Raw genomic sequence first — 25,613 nt, 5'->3', positions numbered from 1 at the left:
CTAGGCCCCTTACTTGTTATAATCTTTACTAATTACCTGGCACTGGCTCTGAGTAAAGCTTGTGTGTCTATGTATGCTGATGACTCAACATTCTACACATCAGCTACTACAGCAAGTGAAATCACTGCAGCATTTAACAAAGAGCTGCAGTCAGTTTTAAAATGGGTGGCAAGTAATAAGCTAATTATTTTAAAAAGCATTGTATTTGGGACAAATCATTCACTAAACCCTTAACTAAATCTTGTAATGAATAATGTGGAAATTTAGCAAATTGAGGATACTAAATTGCTTGATGTAAGCCTGGATTGTAAACTGACATGGTAGCTAAGATGGGGAGAGATCTGTCCGTAATAAAGAGTTGCTCTGCTTCTTGGCATCGCTATCAACAAAAGTCCTACAGGCACTAGTTTTGTCACACCTGGACTACTGCCCAGTCATACAGGTGGGGGACATAGGCACATGTCTGGCCCTTAAATGTAGTGCTAACATCAATGACATGCATGTCAATCTCTCCCGGCTCAAAGTAGATGAAAGATTGACTGCATCACTACTTTCCTTTGTGAGAGGTATTGACAAGTTGAAAGCACTGAGTTGTCTGTTTAAACGACTAGCACACAGCGCAGACACCCATGCATACCCGACAAGACATGCCACCAGGGGTCTGTTCACAGTCCCCAAGTCCAAAACGAACTCAGGAAAACACACAGTACTACACAGGGCCATGACTGCATGGAACTCTGTAACTCATGCAAGCTTTAACATAAACATAAAAATACACCTTATGGAACAATGCGGACTATGAGGAAACACACACACACACGCCAGAACACTCACTCTACACACATATTTTAGATATGTAGTGGTGTAATAATGTTAATGTACTGTTTTATTTTAGTCTTCATTTGTTTGGCAGGACCTAATGGGGATCCATAATAAATACCAATACAAAAATAGGCTCCAGTTATTAACATACCCAGTCACCTTCACGCTGCATGCACACATAAGCACTTGTGCACCCACACACACAAAAATCTACATACACACACACACACCAACACACAGTCTGGGACAAGACTACTGTAAGGGGACACCTTGGGCCAGGACAAACATTTATTTATCCCGGAGTCCTGCTGTGCGGTGGGACGCAGCGCTAGCTGAAGATTGATACTGGTGTCTAGTGCAGTGCATTAAACACCCCGTCCAGGCCTCATACGGAGACGAGGGGGGGGGCTGCCCTCACAGAGCTACCCTGAGATGTGAAGAGTGCCCTGATTCTGTCTGACGTGGCAGGAATTTACAACACCCAGCAGGGGAGAGACGCACAACGGCCCAGGAATGGCTAGCGGTTTATGTACATGAAAAGAACGGGCTGGGGAGCACACTACGGGGACCTGGAAAAACCTACAACTGTGTTGGATCAGACAGCAACTAACTATAAAATCGGAAAACTAATCTTCAAAACAGCTATTTGGAACATACTCTGATCTTGATCTCACCAACCTAATCTTCATAACAGCTATTTGGAACATACTCTGATCTGGATCTCACCAACCTAATCTTCATAACAGCTATTTGGAGGATAATCTGATCTGGATCTCACCAACCTAATATTCATAACAGCTATTTGGAGGATAATCTGATCTGGATCTCACCAACCTAATCTTCATAACAGCTATTTGGAGGATAATCTGATCTGGATCTCACCAACCTAATCTTCATAACAGCTATTTGGAGGATAATCTGATCTGGATCTCACCAACCTAATCTTCAGTAGAATCTGAAACACTACAGTAGAAACTCATTCTAAACTTCTAAGGTCATCCATTTAATAACCTTCCCTATTCAGCAGCATGTGATTTCAATATAATCAACACCAACTCAATACCAGACTTGCTCTGCCAATGAATTCTGATTCAATCTGCTTATTGGAAACAAATGGGGGGGGGGGGGGGTTGTAGGTATGTATATAGCTCAGTAATCAGTCCTGGTGCTATGGCTGTGACTGTGACTGGGTGACAGGGGCAGAGTACAGCTGGCTCAAATGGGAAGCAGGTGTGCCTATGAGGGACTGGGTTACATTTCCCAGGCCCATCGGAAACAGGGGGAAAGGGAAACTGGCCAAAGAGCGGGGGCCATTTTGTGACACCGTAGCCGTGAGGCAGGAAATGTGAAATGTGGGAATGTGTCGTGTGGTGCCTGAGGGTTGTTAATGGGGCTAGGACTGGGAGAATGTCCGCCCTCCTGCCATGCTGAACCAGCACTAAGACCTGATAGGACTCGACACGGGAGCCCAGGATCAAAGAGACTTGTCTGGACTGGAGGAGAGGAGAGGTTGGAGAGAAATGGAAGGAAAGAGCCTTTGACCTGGTACTTCCTAGGCTAGAAGTGTGTGTGTGAGGGGTTTGTAGATGTGTGTGTTTGTAGATGTGTGTGTGCGTGAGGGGTTTGTAGATGTGTATGCCCTGAGGCAGACAGGCCTCAGACCACGGAGCTGGCCTTTAATCAGAGAGCAGACCACTGGCATGATGAAGCACAGAAACTTCCCCAGACCAGTAGAATAGAACAGGACAGAGAGAGGCTTGATGAAGGTTGAAACGTGTGTACACTAGGCTTTCCAACAAAACATTCAAACCATTAGAAGCTTAATGAAATGACTTTGTCCCTCTATATCAGTGGGTTCCTTTACCCTGATGTTCTCCTCCACCTCCATGTGTCCCAGCAGCTTTCCATTGATGGAGAAGAAGCAGAAGTGTCCCTTGTCGTAGTAGACTACGGCGTGGCCCTCTGTAGAGGACTGGATGAGACGGGGCTGCGAGCAGCCCCCCGGGCCCTCCAGGGTCCGCAGCAGGTCCCCATTCATGGAATGAATCAGACACGGGCCCTCTGTGAGTGGAGGAAAATAGAAGTTACTAACCCGGCTCTGATTTCAACTGATTCACTCAAGGGTTTTCATCATAATGACATTATAACATGGTAATTTCTTCTTCTAAATCCAAAGCGACTCACAGACGTGTCTACATTGACAGTATGAGGTTGTTCAGTATGAAAGTGTTCACTGTTCTGACATTCATATTGTCAGTGTGACCAAGATCTAAGTTACTTTGAACCCAGTCTGTAGCAAGAGGCCTCGGTTGATCCACACACATACTCACCTCTGCAGCCACTGATGACCAGTCCCAGCTCGGCACACACACTGGCGCAGGTCACCTCACAGTCATGACCCGTCAGAATGGCTCTGGGCGTCACAAACTCAGCTGGGGAAAAACACACGTTAGCCAATGGAAATCAGGTGTGGGCATGTACATTTCACAGCCACTAGAGGGCGGTAAATCCACAAACATTTTCCTATAAGTCATAATGCCTCAGAATGTGATGCTTGGAATATTCAAAGTGGAAGACCCACTTTATGGTCATGCATTTCACCACATAGAAATGAAAATTCAGAAATGAATGGCAACATGTTGTCAGAGTATGTGCTCCGGCTATAAAACAATGCAGAGTGATTCTGACGAGCTCTCATCATAACTGTCAGTGGTTTTAGCCACTGGGTGTGGGGTGGTTGTGAGAATTGGTCCTTATTTAAGAGTGGCTATGTGGTGGACTCTGACATCACTGGAACTAGAGCATAGTAGCTGCCATTTATTCTAGACCCAGACCAGACACACTCCCAACTCACCCCCACCCCTCTCAGCAAACAGACAGGACTCTAGCGATAGCATCTCCACTCTCTCTCTCCAACACTTGTCACTAACAGTCTCCCTCTTCCTTTAATACACTGTACTCCCCCAGAAGAGCCTAACCCACTCCAGATGCCTCCAGACAAGAGACTGGGCTCTGACACCGTCCTTTAGGAGATGAGGAGGAGAGAGAGAAGAGAAAGAGATGTGCCAAAAAGAACAGCCCATCATTCACTTGCGTTGGGCTGAGCCATCAGAGACAAGAGCCCAAACAAGAGTTCTGCTCTGGGTTAGCTCCAACCAATCAACACCTGTCCTGCCAATACTGGTACTGCCCAGTGTTGGATATACCACAATGTTGACCACTACATCAGTCAGTGATGAAACTTGTTAAGTAAATACAGCCAACGGACATGCACTGCAGAGTAGACAGAGAAGAAAGAGTCAAACCTCCCTCCCTCCCTCTCTCTATCCCTTCCTGCCTCCCTCCCTCCCTCTCTCTCTCTCTCTCTGAGGGATGGTAAAGTCTGTCTGCCACTTTGTGGTGCTTTACAGGGGCCAGGTTGCTGCACTGATAATATTGGTGTTTAACAGGGGGTCCCAGCTGACCCCTGCTCCCTTTGATGTGGGGTGAGAGGTCAGAGGTCATAGTAAAGCTGCTAAAGCACTGTACCACAGTCAGTCCCACACTGCAGTTCATTAGGAGGTCACTATCAGACAGAGGGCGTCTCAACGCCACGTCTCGCATGGTGCCCTGGGTCTTCTCAAACAGAGGTGAGGACGGGGTCAAGTTCAACTACAGCAGGAGACAGACCGACAGACAGCACTTCAAGAAGGAAGTCATAGAAATGGAAAAGCTAGAATGGACATGGTTGTTAAATACCGAATTGTTTTACATGGGAGCCACCTATAGAATATGCTGTTACTTTGCTGAGCCTTGAGGATTGGAACAGCACGTTCTGAGGAGTGATGTTGTAGAGAACATACCTAGGAGATAGCGGACTATGTTCACCATTGATGTTGTAGGGAACACACCTAGGAGATAGCTGACTATGTTCACCATTGATGTTGTAGAGAACACACCTAGGAGATAGCTGACTATGTTAACCATTGATGTTGTAGAGAACACACCTAGGAGATAGCTGACTATGTTAACCATTGATGTTGTAGAGAACACACCTAGGAGATAGCTGACTATGTTCACCATTGAGGTGCCTCTTCACTAGCCCTTTTCCCACTATATAGCCATTGTGCAAACCAACAAGCTTTGGTATTTTGACTGCACATTTAACAACTTCACTCCGCAATTGAATTAGACTTTGGTTAAGTTTAACTCAATACACATAAATGACTGACTCCTGAACTTTCTGGAGTAAAAACACAACTTGTGTAAATCTTTCATTAGTGCAGACTCCTCTGATACACTAACTGCCTTCAGCTTGGTGGGTAGTAACCCTAAACACAGTAAAGGCAGAAAGTCCTGTACCTCCACTGACCTCCCCTGTAAAGTAAAACGGCTCCTGGTATGATGGACAACCCCTTTAAGTTCATTTCAGTGAAGTATTTTAACGTCTTTTAAAGGCCCAGGCAGGCACCCTGACGACTTTCAAACTACGTTCCACCATGCTGACACTGTGGCCACACCAGACCAACAGGTCATGATCTCTCCATGTATAGATTTCATTAAGTTAACTGTCAAACATCCTAAACGTCAGAAACTCTGATTTATGTCCTACAACGGCGAGGATTAAAGCGTGATGTGGGATTTTGCCTCGTTTAACCTGAGCTGCTCACCACCATTTGGTTTGCATTAGGCAGACATCTGATTACAATATAATACATAAAACCAACACTGCTAACGTACGTGTGTGTGTGTGTGTAGACTGAAAAGAGTATCACTTACCTGGGGAAAGAGAAATGTGTGTGTGTGTGTGTGTGTGTGTGTACTGAGAAGAGTATCATTTACCTGGGGAAAGAGAAATGTGTGTGTGTGTGTGTGTGTGTGTGTGTGTGTGTGTGTGTGTGTGTGTGTACTGAGAAGGGTATCATTTACCTGGGGAAAGAGAAATGTGTGTGTGTGTGTTTGTACTGAGAAGGGTATCATTTACCTGGGGAAAGATAAATGTGTGTGTGTGTGTGTGTGTGTGTGTGTGTGTGTGTGTGTGTGTGTGTGTGTGTGTGTGTGTGTACTGAGAAGGGTATCATTTACCTGGGGAAAGAGAAATGTGTGTGTGTGTGTTTGTACTGAGAAGGGTATTATTTACCTGGGGAAAGAGAAATGTGTGTGTGTGTACTGAGAAGGGTATCATTTACCTGGGGAAAGAGAAATGTGTGTGTGTGTACTGAGAAGGGTATCATTTACCTGGGGAAAGAGAAATGTGTGTGTGTGTACTGAGAAGGGTATCATTTACCTGGGGAAAGAGAAATGTGTGTGTGTGTGTTTGTACTGAGAAGGGTATCATTTACCTGGGGAAAGAGAACTGTGTTTGTGTTTGTGTGTGTAATGCTTAGAGAGAAAAAAATATGTAATTTCAGCTGTTGTTCACTGAATGATTATCTAGAGGCTACTTCCTAAATGTATCTTTATTAAAAAGTAATGGTTTAAAAATGTGGGGGGGACGACCCATAAACCTGTGTGTTCTACCGTTGAGCCACCAGAGTTCAGTATAGTCTGCTGAATCCCCTCCCACTGTGCATGCTCTCTACTGCTCTTCACTCACTCACACAGAGAAGAGTGTACGGATCAGGCACTGATTGTGTAGATGTGTGTGTGTGTGTGTGTGCAAATGAAACATTTGGATACTGCAGACACATTTGGCACAGAGAAAGCTAATTTGTGTCAGCCAGCAGCTAAACAGGAACTAGCTTGTGTGTCTGTGTGTGTGCGTGTGTGTTTGGGGTCTGAACATGAAAGCACTGTGTTTGGCGGGAGAATAAAGGAATTTCTGGTGTGTGTGTTCGTTCGTGCCCTATGGTTAGCAGACCCTGATGCGGTCTAGAGCAATGGAGCATCATATTGTGGTGGTGGGCCGGACTGATTAAAGTACTGCTGCTAAATCTCACTGCTGCACCATGCAGAATCTGGCAGGCTGGAGAAGAACAGATGCACACACACTCAGAGACCGAGACAGAGAGACCGACCGAGACAGAGACAGAGAGACCGACCGAGACAGAGACAGAGAGACCGACCGAGACAGAGACAGAGAGACAGACCGAGACAGAGAGACCGAGACAGACCGAGACAGAGAGACAGACCGAGACAGAGAGACCGAGACAGAGACCAACAGAGAGAGACCGACAGAGAGACCGGGACAGAGAGACAGACCGAGACAGAGAGACCGACCGAGACACCGAGACAGAGACACCGAGACAGAGACCAACAGAGAGAGAGAGACAGAGACAGAGACACACTTGATTCACACAAACTACTCTGTACACAACGCAGGCTGGCTCAGGCCGAAGAATAACAGATGCACATATACAGATACAGAGCCTTCAGAAATGTATTTACACTGCTTGACTTTTTCCACATTTTGTTGAGTTATAGACTGAATAAAAAAATTATCACATTGTTAAAAATGTGTCACAGGTCAACACACAATATCCCATGATATCAAAGTGGTATGTTTATAAATATTTTTATTTAAATGAAAAGCTGAAATGTCTTGAGTCAATAAGTATTCAAGCCCTTTGTTATGGCAAGCCTAAATTAGTTCAGTAGTGAAATGCTTAAAAAGTCACAATAAGTTGCATGGACTTACGTGTTTAAAATGATTTTTAAATCATGATCTCTGTCGAGCAGTGAATTTCAAACGCCGATTCAACCACAAAGACCAGGAAGGTTTTCCAATGCCTCGCAAATAAAGGCACCTACTATTGGTAGATACACATTTTTTATATTTTTTATAAAAAGACATTGAATATCCATTCGAGCATGGTGAAGTTACACTTTGGATGGTGTATCAATACACCCAGTCAAGACAAAGATACAGTCCTTCCTAACTCAGATGCCGGAGAGGAAGGAAACCGCTCAGGGATTTCATCATGAGGTGAAACAGTTACAGAGTTTAATGGCTGTGATAGTAGAAAATTGAGGAAGGATCAACAATATTGTAGTTACTCCACAATAATTGACCTAATTGACAGAGGGAAAATAAGGATGCCTGTACAGAATACAAATACTCCCAAAGATCCATCCTGTTTGCACTAAAGTAATACTGAAAAAAATGTGACAAAGCAATGAACTTGTTGTCCTGAATACAAAGTGTTATGTTTGGGGCAAATCCAATACAACACATTACTGAGTACCACTCTCCATATTTTCCAGCATATTAGTGGCTGCATCATGTTATGGGTATGCCTGCAATCATTATGGACTGGGGAGTTAAACAGGATAAAAGATAACTCCATTACATTTAAGCACAGGCAAAATCCTAGAGGAAAACAGGGTTCAGTCTGCTGTCCACCAGACAAATTCACCTTTCAGCAGGACAATAACCTAAAACACAAGTCCAAATATACACTGGAGTTGCTTACCAAGACGACATTGAATGTTCTTGAGTTGCCGAGATACAGTTAAACTTAAATCTACTTGAAAATCTATGGCAAGACCTGAAAATGGTTGTCTAGCAATGATCAACAACCAATTTGACAAGAGCTTGAAGAATTCTGAAAATAATAAATGGGCAAATGTTGCACAATGCAGGTGTGGAAAGCTCTTAGAGACGTACCCAGAAAGACTGCTTCTACAAAGTATTGACTCAGGGGTGTGAATACTTATGTAAATGAGATATTTCTGTATTTCATTATCAATAACTTTGATAACATTTCTAAAATCATGTTTTCTATTTGTCATTATTGAGTGTAGATGGGTAAGAGAGAAAAAAACTATTTAAACCATTTTGAATTCAGGCTGTAACACAACAAAAGGTGGAATAAGTCAATGGGTATGAATACTTTCTGAAGGCACTGTACACACACTTTATACAAACACACACGCTAGATTCACTACTCGACTGTACACCATGCAAACTGGCAATGCCTGAGGCAGGGGAAGAACAACCTACATATCGACACAGATACCCTAGACCTATACCAACTGCCCCATTCAATCAAATCTGCCAACCTTAGTCATGCGTAGCCCATGTGGAATTGGGGATTCATAAGGAACACACATCATTTAATGTATGTAGAATGTAATCATCTTTTCTTGTTTGATCTATTTGGTATAAATTAACACAGCTCACAGTATGCATGTTTTAATAATGAAATGTACATTTCTACTGATTGTCCTCAGAGTGATGCAATCATCCATGTGTGAAGTAATAACCTCATATGGTAATATATTATACATTTACTTATTTATGTAATTTAGAATTAACCTAATATGCGGACCAATGATAATTTACACCTCGGAAACAAGGAATACCTCTACTGCTAAATCACCAAATAGCAGCCAAATCTGTAAAATAGCAGCCAAATCTGTAAAATAGCAGCCAAAATCTATAAAATAGCAGCCAAAATCTGTAAAATAGCAGCCAAATCTATAAAATAGCAGCCAAATCTGTAAAATAGCAGCCAAAATCTATAAAATAGCAGCCAAATCTGTAAAATAGCAGCCAAATCTATAAAATAGCAGCCAAAATCTGTAAAATAGCAGCCAAAATCTGTAAAATAGCAGCCAAAATCTGTGAAATAGCAGTCAAAATCTGTAAGATAGCAGTCAAAATCTGTGAAATAGCAGTCAAAATCTGTAAGATAGCAGTCAAAATCTGTAAGATAGCAGTCAAAATCTGTGAAATAGCAGTCAAAATCTGTGAAATAGCAGTCAAAATCTGTGAAATAGCAGCCAAATCTGTAAAATAGCAGCCAAATCTGTAAAATAGCAACCAAATCTGTAAAATAGCAGCCAGAATCTGTGAAATAGCAGTCAAAATCTGTGAAATAGCAGTCAAAATCTGTGAAATAGCAGTCAAAATCTATAAAATAGCAGCCAAAATCTGTAAAATAGCAGCCAAATCTATAAAATAGCAGCCAAATCTGTAAAATAGCAGCCAAAATCTATAAAATAGCAGCCAAATCTGTAAAATAGCAGCCAAATCTATAAAATAGCAGCCAAAATCTGTAAAATAGCAGCCAAAATCTGTAAAATAGCAGCCAAAATCTGTGAAATAGCAGTCAAAATCTGTAAGATAGCAGTCAAAATCTGTGAAATAGCAGTCAAAATCTGTAAGATAGCAGTCAAAATCTGTAAGATAGCAGTCAAAATCTGTGAAATAGCAGTCAAAATCTGTGAAATAGCAGTCAAAATCTGTGAAATAGCAGCCAAATCTGTAAAATAGCAGCCAAATCTGTAAAATAGCAACCAAATCTGTAAAATAGCAGCCAGAATCTGTGAAATAGCAGTCAAAATCTGTGAAATAGCAGTCAAAATCTGTGAAATAGCAGTCAAAATCTATAAAATAGCAGCCAAATCTGTAAAATAGCAGCCAAATCTATAAAATAGCAGCCAAAATCTGTAAAATAGCAGCCAAAATCTGTAAAATAGCAGCCAAAATCTGTAAAATAGCAGTCAAAATCTGTAAGATAGCAGTCAAAATCTGTAAGATAGCAGTCAAAATCTGTGAAATAGCAGTCAAAATCTGTGAAATAGCAGTCAAAATCTGTGAAATAGCAGCCAAATCTGTAAAATAGCAGCCAAATCTGTAAAATAGCAACCAAATCTGTAAAATAGCAGCCAAAATCTGTGAAATAGCAGTCAAAATCTGTGAAATAGCAGTCAAAATCTGTGAAATAGCAGTCAAAATCTGTGAAATAGCAGTCAAAATCTGTGAAATAGCAGCCAAATCTGTAAAATAGCAGCCAAATCTGTAAAATAGCAGTCAAAATCTGTAAAATAGCAGTCAAAATCTGTGAAATAGCAGTCAAAATCTGTGAAATAGCAGTCAAAATCTGTGAAATAGCAGCCAAATCTGTAAAATAGCAGCCAAATCTGTAAAATAGCAGTCAAAATCTGTAAAATAGCAGTCAAAATCTGTAAAATAGCAGTCAAAATCTGTGAAATAGCAGTCAAAATCTGTGAAATAGCAGTCAAAATCTGTGAAATAGCAGTCAAAATCTGTGAAATAGCAGTCAAAATCTGTGAAATAGCAGTCAAAATCTGTGAAATAGCAGTCAAAATCTGTGAAATAGCAGTCAAATCTGTAAAATAGCAGTCAAATCTGTAAAATAGCAGCCAAAATCAAAAGTCTGTATTTTGTAACTTGAGCAACATGCCCACCTTCCCGTAGCCCTGTACCACACTTCTGGTTCATTTTAGTTTTAGAAACACGTCTTGGTAAATTCCACTTGTGGTGGGAAAGACTGCGACATCCACCTCCAAAACACCAGATGAGGTCAGTGACACGCTGTCATCTAACGTTCCGTGTTCCAGATCAACAACCGATGCGTCTTATTAACCAAATCACAATTTGTCATAAATTGCAGTCCATTTGTAGCAGCGCACTTAACGGGATGTAAGGGTCTCTAAGCCAGCCAAATTAGTACCATGGAGGCAGTGACTCTCACTGCTCTGTGCTCTGTTAGGTCCTTTGATCATCACGGTCCGTGTCACATGTCACGGTAAGAGTAAGGGCTGTAAGGGGCGGCCCCCAACAGTAACGTTTTGCACTTCTCATGACTGTTCAAACCCCGCACCAGATGGAAGGTGGTGGGCTTTCATGTGACCAGCGACCCCCACGTCACATCTACCGTCTCTCAGTGGTCCTCGGACTCTCACTTTCACTCACACACACATGGAGGGACAACACACACACACAGATGTATGTGCGCACACACACACTAACGTTCTCTCACACACACCAACTTTCTCTCTAACACACACACACTACAGAGCGAGAGGCCATTTCTTGCCCACAGTCAGTTCCCTGAAATCCAATCTGTGTGTAGGCGACCTAGTGTGGTCAGCTGAAACTAGTTGTTACTTTACAGACTGGGGCCGTAAATACAGTCAAACCTGTCTCTGAGAGAGAGGGTTCTGAGCGACAGTGTGGTACTTTACACAGGCAGCCCTATTCTGATTGTTTTCCCAATTATTGGCAAAAGAGCTGATCTGATTGGTCAAAAGACCAATTAGTAAGACAAAAAAAATCCTAATTGGGCTGCCCTGTGTAAACGCAGACTTACTCTTCATGTTACTGTAGGATTTCCCCCCCTAGCATAAGGACTCACTTCCGGGGTTCTCTCCGATGCTGCTGTGTTTTCCGTTCCAGTACCAGAGCAGTAACGTGGCGTCTCTGGAGCCTGACAGGACGTAGCAGTCCCCTCCGATGTACGACTCAGACCTGGCCAGACACGTCACCACGTCACGGTGACCAAACACTATCTGGGTCAGCTTCCCTGGAAACACACACACCATATGAGCCACAGCCCTGAGCAAAAAAACACACTCTGAAACATTAATATACCTGCATGTGTCTGCTGGAATAAAAACACACTCTCTGAAACATTAATATACCTAGTTGTTGCATGTGTCTGCTGGAGCAAAAACACACTCTCTGAAACATTAATATACCTAGTTGTTGCATGTGCCTGATGGAGTAAAAACACATTCTCTGAAACATTAATATACCTAGTTGTTGCATGTGCCTGATGGAGTAAAAACACACTCTCTGAAACATTAATATACCTAGTTGTTGCATGTGTCTGATGGAGTAAAAACACATTCTCTGAAACATTAATATACCTAGTTGTTGCATGTGCCTGATGGAGTAAAAACACCCTCTCTGAAACATTAATATACCTAGTTGTTGCATGTGCCTGATGGAGTAAAAACACCCTCTCTGAAACATTAATATACCTAGTTGTTGCATGTGTCTGATGGAGTAAAAACACATTCTCTGAAACATTAATATACCTAGTTGTTGCATGTGCCTGATGGAGTAAAAACACACTCTCTGAAACATTAATATACCTAGCTGTTGCATGTGCCTGCTGGAGTAACTATTGTACACCTTCCAGATGAGCTCACAGTCTCACACTGATCTTCACAGGAGTGTAATATTTTCTCTTGGTGTTTGTGTGTGCACATGTGCATGTGTGTGTGTAATTGCTGTCAGATTGCAGGCCCATAGTAACAGCACCACGGCTGTCTAACAGGCCGTACCCTCGTCATACTGTCACCTCTACAGTCAGTCGGTGAATATTTATCTAGTATTACAGACACACTTCACTGTTCTGTAACCCAGGGTGCATTTCTGTCTGGGTGTCAGCTTCACTGTCTGTTTCATAATGACCTTTAATCTGGATAAAGAGAGGGATAATTGTAGTGTGTGTGTCCATGTGCGCAGTCTGGCTCAGCTTCTTACAGACACAGTTAACCAAGACATCATAGCTATGTAATATTAAAAATGTCTGACAGTTCATATATACACTAGAAAATAATTATAGATTCCTAATTATGGATTCATTTCTGCACAGTGCAGGAACTATGCCAAATCTAAGACTTCATTCTAAGTGGGTATGTGGGTAATGTGACGTTGGTGTTACAGGTTTTAAGTATCTAAAAAAGTATCTCAAATTGATTGCGAAGCTCAACAAAGTCATTTGTAGATGATTTTAACATGAGGTGAAAAAATGCTAATATCAGTCCCATGGATGAATGGTATTTGTGCCACAAATGCTAAAACATAAGTCTGGATTGCTGTTACACCTTGTCCATAGACCACAAACAGGGTAAGGAAACCAAAATGTCATTTGGGAGAACTATCCCTTTAAATACACCCCCACCCACTTCAATTTCAGATTACATTCAATCAACAGGGCACTATGAGCAAGGTGGGGAGGGAGGAGAGTGCCGCTGTTTCCAAATCAAGTGTAGTAAATTTATCAAATCAATCCTATTCTTTAACCTTGGGGGGGCGACGGGGAGCGGGACAGCAGCTGTTGAACGCGTGTAAGATTAAAACCATGTTCGTGTTCCGGTCGCACACCCCTGAGACAGACAACACAATGGTCTCTCTCTTCCCCGACCCTCTTCCCCCCCCTTTACAGGAGATGGAGAGATAGAGAGCCTCTGCCTTTCAAAATTGAATCACAGGCCTTTTGTAGATCTCCAGAGTGGTTCTGAATGGGGTTGTAGATGAGAGCTGGGGGATAGAGACGGAGCCGGGATATATAGAGACGGAGCCGGGATATATAGAGACGGAGCCGGGATATATAGAGACGGAGCCGGGATATATAGAGACGGAGCCGGGATATATAGAGACGGAGCCGGGATATATAGAGACGGAGCCGGGATATATAGAGACGGAGCCGGGATATATAGAGACGGAGCCGGGATATATAGAGACGGAGCCGGGATATATAGAGACGGAGCCGGGATATATAGAGACGGAGCCGGGATATATAGAGACGAGCCGGGATATAGAGACGGAGCCGGGATATATAGAGACGGAGCCGGGATATCATAGAGACGGAGCCGGGATAATAGAGACGGATCCGGGATACATAGAGACGGAGAGCCGGGATACATAGAGACGGAGCCGGGATAACATAGAGACGGAGCCGGATACATAGAGACGGAGCCGGGATATATAGAGACGGAGCCGGGAATACATAGAGACGGAGCCGGATAATATAGACGAGAGCCGGATATATAGAGACGGAGCCGGGATATATAGAGACGGAGCGGGATATATAGAGACGGAGCCGGATATATAGAGACGGAGCGGGATATATAGAGACGTAGCCGGTATATATAGAGACGGAGCAGGGATATAGTAGAGACGGAGCCTGGATATATAGAGACGGAGCCGGGATATGTAGAGGAAAAAACGGAGCCGGATATATAGAGACGGAGCCGGGATAATATAGGAGACGGAGCCGGGATATATAGAGACGGAGCCGGGATATATAGAGACGGAGCCGGGATATATAGAGACGGAGCCGGGATATATAGAGACGGAGCCGGGATATATAGAGACGGAGCCGGGATACATAGAGACGGAGCCGGGATATATAGAGACGTAGCCGGGATATATAGAGACTGAGCCGGAATACATAGAGACGGAGCCGGGATATATATAGACGGAGCCGGGATATATAGAGACGGAGCTGGGATATATAGAGACGGAGCCGGGATATATAGAGACGGAGCCGGGATATATAGAGACGGAGCCGGGATATATAGAGACGGAGCCGGGATATATAGAGACGGAGCCGGGATATATAGAGAAGTAGCCGGGATATATAGAGACGGAGCCGGGATATATAGAGACGGAGACGGGATATATAGAGACGGAGCCGGGATATATAGAGACGGAGCCGGGATATATAGAGACGGAGACGGGATATATAGAGACGGAGCCGGGATATATAGAGACGGAGCCGGGATATGTAGAGACGGAGCAGGGATATGTAGAGACGGAGCCGGGATATGTAGAGACGGAGCCGGGATATATAGAGACGGAGACGGGATATATAGAGACGGAGCCGGGATATATAGAGACGGAGCCGGGATATATAGAGACGGAGCCGGGATATATAGAGACGGAGCCGGGATATATAGAGACGGAGCCGGGATATATAGAGACTGAGCTGGGATATATAGAGACGGAGCCGGGATATAAAGAGACGGAGCCGGGATATACAGAGACGGAGCCGGGATATATAGAGACGTAGCCGGGATATATAGAGACGTAGCCGGGATATATAGAGATGGAGCCGGGGACGTATGGAGCTGGAGGATAGAGGCTATACCTATGCTTATTATAAAGGCTGTACCTGGGTCAGTACAATAAACATGGCTCTAATAGGGCTATACCTACACCTACTATAAAGGCTGTACCTGGGTCAGTACAGTAAACATGGCTCTAATTGGGCTATACCTACACCTACTATAAAGGCTGTACCTGGGTCAGTACAGTAAACAGGGCTCTAATGGGGCTATACCTACACCTACTATAAAGGCTGTACCTGGGTCAGTACAGTAAACAGGGCTCTAATCGGGCTATACCTACACCTACTATAAAGGCTGTACCTGGGTCAGTACAGTAAACATGGCTCTAATGGGGCTATACCTACACCTACTATAAAGGCTGTACCTGGGTCAGTACAGTAAACATGGCTCTAATGGGGCTATACCCACACCTACTATAAAGGCTGTACCTGGGTCAGTACAGTAAACAGGGCTCTAATAGGGCTATACCCACATCTACTATAAAGGCTGTACCTGATGGATTAGGTGTCTTGTGGAAGGGCCGATGATTAGGGGCTGTGAAATGAATGGTGAAGTTAATAGGACACTGAATGACGCTCTAGAATAAGGGCTGTAATCGGGTCAGGGGAGAATACAGACCTCTGATGGAACTATATTTGAAAGGCTGTGCCTGGGTCAGTTGACTACAGAGCACTCAGAAGGGGTGCATCGCTTGCTTTTTGGAGTTTTAGGCTGGGTTTCTGTATAAGCACTTTGGAACATCTGCTGATGTATAAATACATTTGATTTGGGGTAGAGCAAAATACAAAAAGGCTGTTCCTGAGTCAGTGAAGCACACAGGACTCAGATGGAGCTGTGTAGTAAAGGCTGAATCAGTTGAGAACACAGGGCTCTGATGGGGTGAAGGGGAGTGAATAATGAGACTCTGAAGTTGCTCTAGATTCTAGAATAAGTACTGATTCTGAGTCAGTGATATACACAGTGCTCATATGGATCTATGTTGTCAGGGCTGTACCTGAGTCAGAGAAGAAAATAAGAATCTGTAGGGGAAATAAGTATAAAGACTGTGCCTGGGTCAGATGACTATATCAAAGTCTTAATGAACATATGCATAAGGGCAGTGGAGTGAATAGGACTCTGAAGTCACTCTACAATAAAGGTTGTACCTTGGTCAGTTGCCTATATAGAACTCGGTAGAGAAAATTTGTAAAGGCTGTACCTGAGTCAGTGGAATAGACGCGGAAGCTCTTGTCCCAGAAGCCACAGAGCAGGATGAAGCGGTTGTCTGCAGTGATGATGAAACACTGAGAGTGGATGTGAATGCTCTGGTCCAACAGGTCTGTGATCTGACGACGGTGGGTCCCCACATTACTGGCTGGAGAGGGGAAGGAGAGGAGGAGGGAGGTGGAAGGATGAGGGGGAGGAGAAGGAGGGAGAGAGGGAGGGAGGAAGGGGGAGGAGAAGGAGGGAGGGGGATGGGGAGGGAGAGGGGGGGAGGGATAGAGAGAAGGAGGGAGGGGGATGGGGAGGGAAAGAGGGAGGGAGGGGGAGAGGGAGGGAGGGGGAGAGGGAGGGAGGGGGATGGGGAGGGAGAGAGAGAGGGGGATGGGGAGGGAGAGAGAGAGGGGGATGGGGAGGGAGAGAGAGGGGGGGATGGGAGGGAGAGAGGGGGGGATGGGGAGGGAGAGAGAGAGGGGGACGGGGAGGGAAAGAGGGAGGGAGGGGGAGAGTGGGAGGGAGGGGGAGAGGGAGGGAGGGAGGGATGGAGGGGGAGGGAGGGAGGGAGGGAGGGAGGGAGGGAGGGAGGGAGGGAGGGGGAGGGATGGAGGGAGGGAGGGAGGAATGTGGAGGGAGAGAGGGGGATGGTGGAGGGAGAGAGAGAGGGGGATGGTGGAGGGAGAGAGGGGTAGGGAGGAGGGGACAGGGGGAGGTGAGGAAGAGGATAGAAATACAGACAGATGTAATTCATTAGGTAAGCATGTAAGTCTGAGGAAAAATGTATTGTATAAAATCTGATTGTTTTCCTTTACGATATCGCTGCGTTAATCGTTTTCACAAAGACATCAGACCATTACTGGAGCTACCGCACGTTCGTCGCCACGGCAGCAGCACCACCATTTTGATTTGTGAGGGAATACATAAAACATCTAGGACGTGGCGTTTACAAGGGTTTCACATTTTCCACTGGGCCTAAGAGTTTGAGTAACGATGAGCGTGCATATTCTCTCTCCCCCCAGAAGGAGAAGAGACTTCCAATAGCTAAGAAGAGGAGAGGAGCAACGCATAGTCAGGACAACATAAATTAAATCCACTTTGGTCCCTTATCGCTGAGTTGGAGGTTTGTGTGTGTGTGTGTGTGTGTGTGAGTGTGAGTGAGTGAGAGAGTGAGAGAGTGAGAGGGTGAGAGAGTGAGAGTGAGTGGGAGAGATAGAGAGAGAGAGAAAAGACAAAATAAATAACAGACTAAAACAAAGGTAGATCCATGTCTGTTTTGGACTGATGCATTTCCTTGGCCTTGCAGACGTAGCAATCTATCATGAAGTGCTTTGTAGTCGGTTAGATATTAAGATATGCTGCGCCAGTTTTCCGGACAAAGATTAAGTCGAATCCTAAATCATTATCAATATTTTTTAGTCCAGGACTAGACTTAATCTGTGTCCAGGGAACAAACAGGCACATTAGGTTCTAGACTTCTGTAACTTAATCCTCTCTTTCTCGCTCTTCTGCTCTAACTCAAGATGAACAGGTGAGGGTCCGGCCCAGGCATCCCTGACAGAGACCAGCACGCCATGTCTGACGAATACTTCAACCAATTATCAACATTTCCCCCCGCCCCGCCAGCCAAATACAATTTACTGTGTTTAAACTGAAGCTCATGTGGAATGTGAGAAGTATAAATACATAAATGACACGTTAAGAAAATATCCCCTCACCACACGCATGATACATGTGATGTGGAGCGTGTGGGCTGGTGCTGAAAAATGACAAAACAGAGCTGTGAGTGAGTGGCAGAGATAGAATCGGACGTGCATTCCGAGTGTGAAGAAAAAAAAAACATTTTTAAAAGTAGAGGGGCTTTTTGTTTTATTCAAAAATGGTTGAATGGCCTCAGACATATGCATGAACATCTATGAAAGTGCCCAATGTTCACGTGTGCAACTAGAGGCGAAAAAAAAAACCTACATCACCTTTACTCCACACACAGAAACGCAAACAAAGCTTTCCTTCGACCTCCATTTGGCAAATCTGACCATAATTCTATCCCCCTTGTTCTTGCTTACAAGCAAAAACTCCAACAGGAAGTACCAGTGACGCGCTTAATGCAGAAGTTGTTCCGATGAAGCGGATTCTAAGCTACAGGCCTGTTCCGCTAGCATAGACTGGAATATGTTCCAGTAGGAGTTTACCACATCGGTCACATCAGCAATAAGTGTAGAGGCAAGCAACACTGAACCATGCATGAGAGCCATAGCCAATGTGAGTAAGACCTTAAAAAGGTTCATTAACACTCAAGGCCGCAGGGCCAGACGGACTACCAGAACGCATACTCAGAGCTGACAAGTGTCTTCACTGACATTTTCAACCTCTCCCGGGCCCAGTCTGTAATACCTACATGTTTCAAGAAGACCACCATAGTCCCTGTGCCTAAGATCACCATAGTAACCTGTATAAATGACTATCGGAAGGAGGTCAGAGACTTGTCTCTGACCACTCTCTCCCAGACAGTGTATCCTATACATCACTAGAGCTCTGTCTCTGACCACTCTCTCCCAGACAGTGTATTCTATACATCACTAGAGCTATGTCTCTGACCACTCTCTCCCAGACAGTGTATCCTATACATCACTAACACTCCGCTCCTCTGCTCGCCTCCTCATCAACAAGTCGTGAGTGATGAGAGGCGCCCATATTGTCCTGACATCCGCCCGCCGCGCATTCTCAATCACACATTATTACCGCATCCATATTCATTTATACTGACACAGATCCTTTCCCCCCGCTCAATTAAACCAGAGAGAGAGAGAGTAAGAAAAACTGTGAGAGAGAGAAAGTGAGAGATGGCGAGAGAGAGGGATAGAGGAGAGGGGGAGAGGTTGATGATGAAATACCAGTCCAGGCCACAGCTCATTGCATTCCAATTTGCATGCAAATGGTTTAGCAGAGGAGAGAGCAGAGTGGAGGATTTATTTCAGGCGATATGAGGACGGGGGGGACGGGGGGCCTGTTGGTGGGCAGAGGCTGGGAAACAACAGCAAGCTACTGGCCAGGGACACTGCCTTGGGCCATCACAATGAATCCCAGAGACACACACAGACAGAGAGACACACACGTTTGAGCACACACACCAACATACAAACACACACACAAGTGGCATACCTATCAGGGGGTCTATTTCCACAGGCAGTTGGTACTGCTGGTCCTGCACAGAGGAGCCTTGATGACCTGAGAGAGAGAGAGAGAGAGAGAGAGAGAGAGAGAGAGAGAGAGAGAGAGAGAGAGAGAGAGAGAGAGAGAGAGAGAGAGAGAGAGAGAGAGAGAGAGAGAGAGAGAGAGAGAGAGAGAGAGAGAGAGAGAGAGAGAGAGAGAGAGAGAGAGAGAGAGAGAGAGAGAGAGAGAGAGAGAAAGAGACGAAAAGAGAGGTGTGGGAGGAAGGAATGAGTGGGATGCAGAAAGAAGGATGGGTTTAATATCAGTGATTTGGCCCTGTGGAGTACTTTGGCTTCTGTTCCATATGGGAGATGCTAAAATGTAATTTGCCACACTCAGAGCCTATTGTCCCCCAGAGCGCTCTCACAAGAGTTACATTTAGCTGTAAAACCGTTTTCTGTAGCTCCAAATAGACTGATAATACATAGTAAAACATAACCAAGTTTATAAGAGAATATCGTGAATCCTTACATCTGAACATCCTCTAATTATACAGATTTGTACCATAAACAAGTTCAAATAACACTAATATCACAATTCAAGATCTAACCACAAACAATATCACATGAAATCCACTCATCAAAACAAAATGAGATCTACAAATCTTCATGGTCTTTGAGTTTCATAACGTCAGACTTCATCCCATATCCCCTTCCCTGTTATTCCACAGCAGGGTTGATGTTTAATAAATAAACCATGAGGAGTGAGGTCTTGATGCATCGAAGTGGAAGTGAAACCTAACGCTGGCAGAGTGCACGTGTCACATTTGATCCTGCCTTTTAGGAGGACCGCTCAACTGTCTCAGAAATCAACGTCCTGTCCTGGGAAGATGAGAGACAAGCCCATTGGCTGCTCTCGTTGAGATACACAGATAAATACTGAATGAAGGCTTTTGGATACGATGCTTTGTGTGGACAAACGTGTTGTCCTCAACTGTGTGCTCCAAAACTCTCTACTCTGTGTACCGGTCCTTGACGTGCTACATGAAATCAGACTTGATTATAAAATATATGATATCTCATATCCTACATATGAGTTGAATTTCAATGAATTGGTTAAACGTACATTTCAAGCCATAGGGTGGCGCACAATTGTTCCAGCGTCCTCCGGGTTAGGGGAGGGTATGGCCAGGGTAGGCCATCGTTGTAAAACAAGAATTGTTCTGAACTGACTTGTTAAATAAAGGTTAAAAAAAATAATCCTGCTGACCTCTACAAGATAATCCTACTTTAGACTCCATTTCCTACAATCCCCCTCTTACCGGCCAGGCAGTGCCACTTGTTGACGGCGAAGAGGCGGTTGGCGGTGACGGTGATGATGGCGGGCGTGGCGAGGCCCGGCTGGGTGTTGGCGGCCACGTGGGCCACAGGAGAGTTGCTGGGGAACTTCAACACCATGATGACATCCTGCTGCATCTGCTCCGTGAACATCAACGGGCTCTGCAGAAGGACATACTGGTGGTGATGGACAGATCGACGGACGGATGGACGGAAGGAGGGAGAGGAGGATGGATAGATCCACAGACGAAGTGCAGGAGCGAGCGAGGGATGGAGCAGCGGAGGAGGAGAAGGAACAGCAGGAGCAGCAGCACGCAGAAAAGAGAGTGAAAGCGAGAGAGAGAGAGGGGGGAAGGGAGGAGAGGGACAGAGAGAAAGTTAGCTGGGAAGCTAGCATGGAGTTGCAGCACTCAGAGGCCAAGCTATAGAAAGGGAAGGAGGCCAGCTGGAGAAAAGCTATAGATAGGGAAGGAGGCCAGCTGGAGAAAAGCTATAGATAGGGAAGTAGGCCAGCTGGAGAAAAGCTATAGATAGGGAAGGAGGCCAGCTGGAGAAAAGCTACAGATAGGGAAGGAGGCCAGCTGGAGAAAAGCTATAGATAGGGAAGGAGGCCAGCTGGAGAAAAGCTATAGATAGGGAAGGAGGCCAGCTGGAGAGAAGCTATAGAAAGGGAAGGAGGCCAGCTGGAGAGAAGCTATAGATAGGGAAGGAGGCCAGCTGGAGAAAAGCTATAGATAGGGAAGGAGGCCAGCTGGAGAAAAGCTATAGATAGGGAAGGAGGCCAGCTGGAGAAAATTTATAGAAAGGGAAGGAGGCCAGCTGGAAAGAAGCTATAGATAGGGAAGGAGGCCAGCTGGAGAAAAGCTATAGATAGGGAAGGAGGCCAGCTGGAGAAAAGCTACAGATAGGGAAGGAGGCCAGCTGGAGAGAAGCTATAGATAGGGAAGGAGGCCAGCTGGAGAAAGGCTACAGATAGGGAAGGAGGCCAGCTGGAGAGAAGATATAGATAGGGAAGGAGGCCAGCTGGAGAAAAAGCTATAGATAGGGAAGGAGGCCAGCTGGAGAAAAGCTATAGATAGGGAAGGAGGGCCAGCTGGAGAAAAGCTGAGGTACTAAAAACAGAGTACCATTATTCACATGACAACATCGATTAGAAGTCAGGGCAAGAAAAACAGACAAGAAAACTATTTCTTAAAGACAAAGTTTGTGTCAATACTAAGGAAGAACCAACAAGTCAGTATTAAAACGGAAGACAAACAAACAAACAAACCAAACGTAAGAGGAGAAAAATCCACAGGATTGGTATAGTGTATAGTGTGTGTGTGTGAAATACCCTTGCAGACCAAAACTCCTCTGTGGAACTCCCCGTGTTAACAGTGTTACAGTGCTCCCTCCCTAACACTCTATTAAAAGTGGCTGTAATGCCCATACAGATAGAGGACTCATCTTTGTATCTGTGTTACATTATGGCGTCTGTGATTGGTTATAGCCATCTATAGTGCTCTATCTATCTCTATGGTAATGCCTCATCAAATGTGGCAACCTGTCAGTGAGGGCTGCTGGGTACTGGAGTCCTCCTCAAGTCTGACATTCTACAACATCTGTGATGAATCAAGAGGCTACTAGCAGTTACTTGTACTGAACCTCTAAATATAAGAACTCGTGTACATGCCAGACATTATTTATCTATCTTTTCACAATGACAAAAGTCAACATTCTTCCTCAAAACTCTCAGACTTTGCTCAGGTCTCTTCAGGAAATGTTCATTAACATGACAATGGTCAGAAGTGAACTTGATACTTTTATCATTGGTAACAATCAGTCGCCACAAACGGTCAAATAAAAGTCCCATTTTGTATTTATCTTCATATAAGATTTGACATTTGTTCCTGCCAAGCTTCGTCAAGACACTCACTTTAAACCATGTGAGTTCACTTCTACTGATAAGAGTTGTTTTTACTGGCTTGGCTCACACACATTATTCATCCTGCGTCCCAAATGGCACCCTATTCCCTCTACATAGTGCACTCCTTCTGATCAGGGTTCTGGTCAATAAAAGTGCACTCCAGATGAAATAGGGTGCCATTTGTTCAGACTGAGGAGTCATTTGCAGGATGCTTGTAGTGAGCTGGGGAACATACTATACATGCTTAATGTCAGAGGCACACTGACACCACTCTACACTCAGACAGGGGGACATGTCAGGACTGGAGTCTGACACCACTCTACACTCAGACAGGGGGACATGTCAGGACTGGAGTCTGACACCACACTACACTCAGACAGGGGGACATGTCAGGACTGGAGTCTGACACCACACTACACTCAGACAGGGGGACATGTCAGGACTGGAGTCTGACACCACACTACACTCAGACAGGGGGACATGTCAGTACTGGAGTCTGACACCACACTACACTCAGACAGGGGGACATGTCAGGACTGGAGTCTGACACCACTCTACACTCAGACAGGGGGACATGTCAGGACTGGAGTCTGACACCACACTACACTCAGACAGGAGGACATGTCAGGACTGGAGTCTGACACCACACTACACTCAGACAGGAGGACATAAAAGGACTGGAGTCTGACACCACACTACACTCAGACAGGGGGACATGTCAGTACTGGAGTCCTGACACCACACTACACTCAGACAGGGGACATGTCAGGACTGGAATCTGACACCACACTACACTCAGACAGGAGGACATGTCAGGACTGGAGTCTGACACCACACTACACTCAGACAGGAGGACATGTCAGGACTGGAGTCTGACACCACACTACACTCCAGACAGGGGGACATGTCAGGACTGGAATCTGACACCACACTACACTCAGACATAAAAGGACTGGAGTCTGACACCACACTACACTCAGACAGGGGGACATGTCAGGACTGGAGTCTGACACCACACTACACTCAGACAGGGGGACATGTCAGTACTGGAGTCTGACACACACTACACTCAGACAGGGGGACATGTCAGGACTGGAATCTGACACCACACTACACACTCAGACAGGAGGACATGTCAGGACCTGGAGTCTGACACCCTACACTACACTCAGACAGGAGGACATGTCAGGACTGGAGTCTGACACCACACTACACTCAGACAGGGTTGGACATGTCAGGACTGGAATCTGACCCCACACTACACTCAGACATAAAAGGACTGGAGTCTGACACACACTACACTCAGACAGGAGGACATGCCAGGACTGGAGTCTGACACCACACTACACTCAGACAGGAGGAACATGTCAGGACTGGAGTCTGACACCACACTACACTCAGACAGGAGGACATTAAGGACTGGAGTCTGACACCACACTACACTCAGACAGAGGACATGCCAGGACTGGTAGTCTGACACCACACTACACTCAGACAGGAGGACATGTCAGGCTGGAGTCTGAACACCACACTACACTCAGACAGGAAGGACATAAAAGACTGGAGTCTGACACCACACTACACTCAGACAGGGAGACATGCCAGGACCGGAGTCTGACACCACACTACACTCAGACAGGAGGACATGTCAGGACTGGAGTCTGACACCACACTACACTCAGACAGGGGGACATGTCAGGACTGGAGTCTGACACCACACTACACTCAGACAGGGGGACATGTCGGGACTGGGTGTCTGACACCACACTACACTCAGACAGGAGGACATGTCAGGACTGGAGTCTGACAACCACACTACACTCAGACAGGGGGACATGTCAGGACCAGAGTCTGACACCACACAACACTCAGACAGGGGGACATGTCAGGACTGGAGTCTGACACCAAACTACACTCAGACAGGGGGAGGGATGGAAAACAAAGGGTGGAGAAGGACACAGCAAAGAGAGGTGTAAAGATATTAATGGGGGTGAGTCAGAGAGAGAGAGAGAGAAAGAGGGAGAGAGAGGAAGAGAGGATGAGGGAGAGAGAGAGAGAGAGGAAGAGCGAGAGAGGAAGAGCGAGAGAGAGAGAGAGAGCGAGAGAGAGAGAAAGAGAGGGAAGAAAGCGAGCGAGAGAGAAAGAAAGGAGAGAGAGAGAAGGAAAGAAGTGCCTCATCTGCTGCTGGTGAGAATGAAAGAGGAAGGCACTGACATCAGTCTGTCTAGGACACGTCAAACCTGTCCAAACACACCAGGCCCACCTACCACCACCGGAGAGGCCAAACAAATACATACAAGACACCTTTAACCACTTGAAAGGATGGACTCATATGCACTCCTGCTCCAGTACTGGGGTCGAGTTTCCAATGGATTTCCGTACGTACGTGTGTCTCACCACAGGGAATTGAGGCCCTGCTCAACCACCTAGCGTTTATTTGTCTAGGAAAGTGTCTCCCCATTTCTCCCCTCGTTATTCCTACTGCTCCCATTCTCATCTCAGCAGCTCTTACTGTACTGCACTGCACCCTACTGTACTGTACTGTACTGTACTGCACCCTACTGTACTGTACTCACCTACTGTACTGCACGCACCCTACTGTACTGCAC

At 45.3% G+C, this 25,613-nt stretch overlaps 1 protein-coding gene across 1 annotated transcript in view; it reads right to left on the bottom strand.

Annotated features, from left to right (window-relative positions):
- Positions 1–25,613, bottom strand: part of LOC109878628 (lipopolysaccharide-responsive and beige-like anchor protein) — a gene marked incomplete in the record, with an annotated part of 260,305 nt that overhangs the window by 5,972 nt on the left and 228,720 nt on the right. Inside the window, 6 exon segments of the mRNA XM_031837867.1 lie at positions 2,687–2,883; positions 3,153–3,254; positions 11,907–12,074; positions 16,613–16,768; positions 19,771–19,836; positions 21,083–21,260. Of these exon segments, the coding sequence (XP_031693727.1) occupies positions 2,687–2,883; positions 3,153–3,254; positions 11,907–12,074; positions 16,613–16,768; positions 19,771–19,836; positions 21,083–21,260 (867 nt within the window).

The sequence above is a fragment of the Oncorhynchus kisutch genome, linkage group LG12, assembly GCF_002021735.2.
Source record: "Oncorhynchus kisutch isolate 150728-3 linkage group LG12, Okis_V2, whole genome shotgun sequence".
Lineage (NCBI taxonomy): Eukaryota > Metazoa > Chordata > Actinopteri > Salmoniformes > Salmonidae > Oncorhynchus > Oncorhynchus kisutch.
The sequence above is the reverse complement of the archived record's forward strand: the minus strand, read 5'-3'. Positions and strand labels throughout refer to the sequence as shown.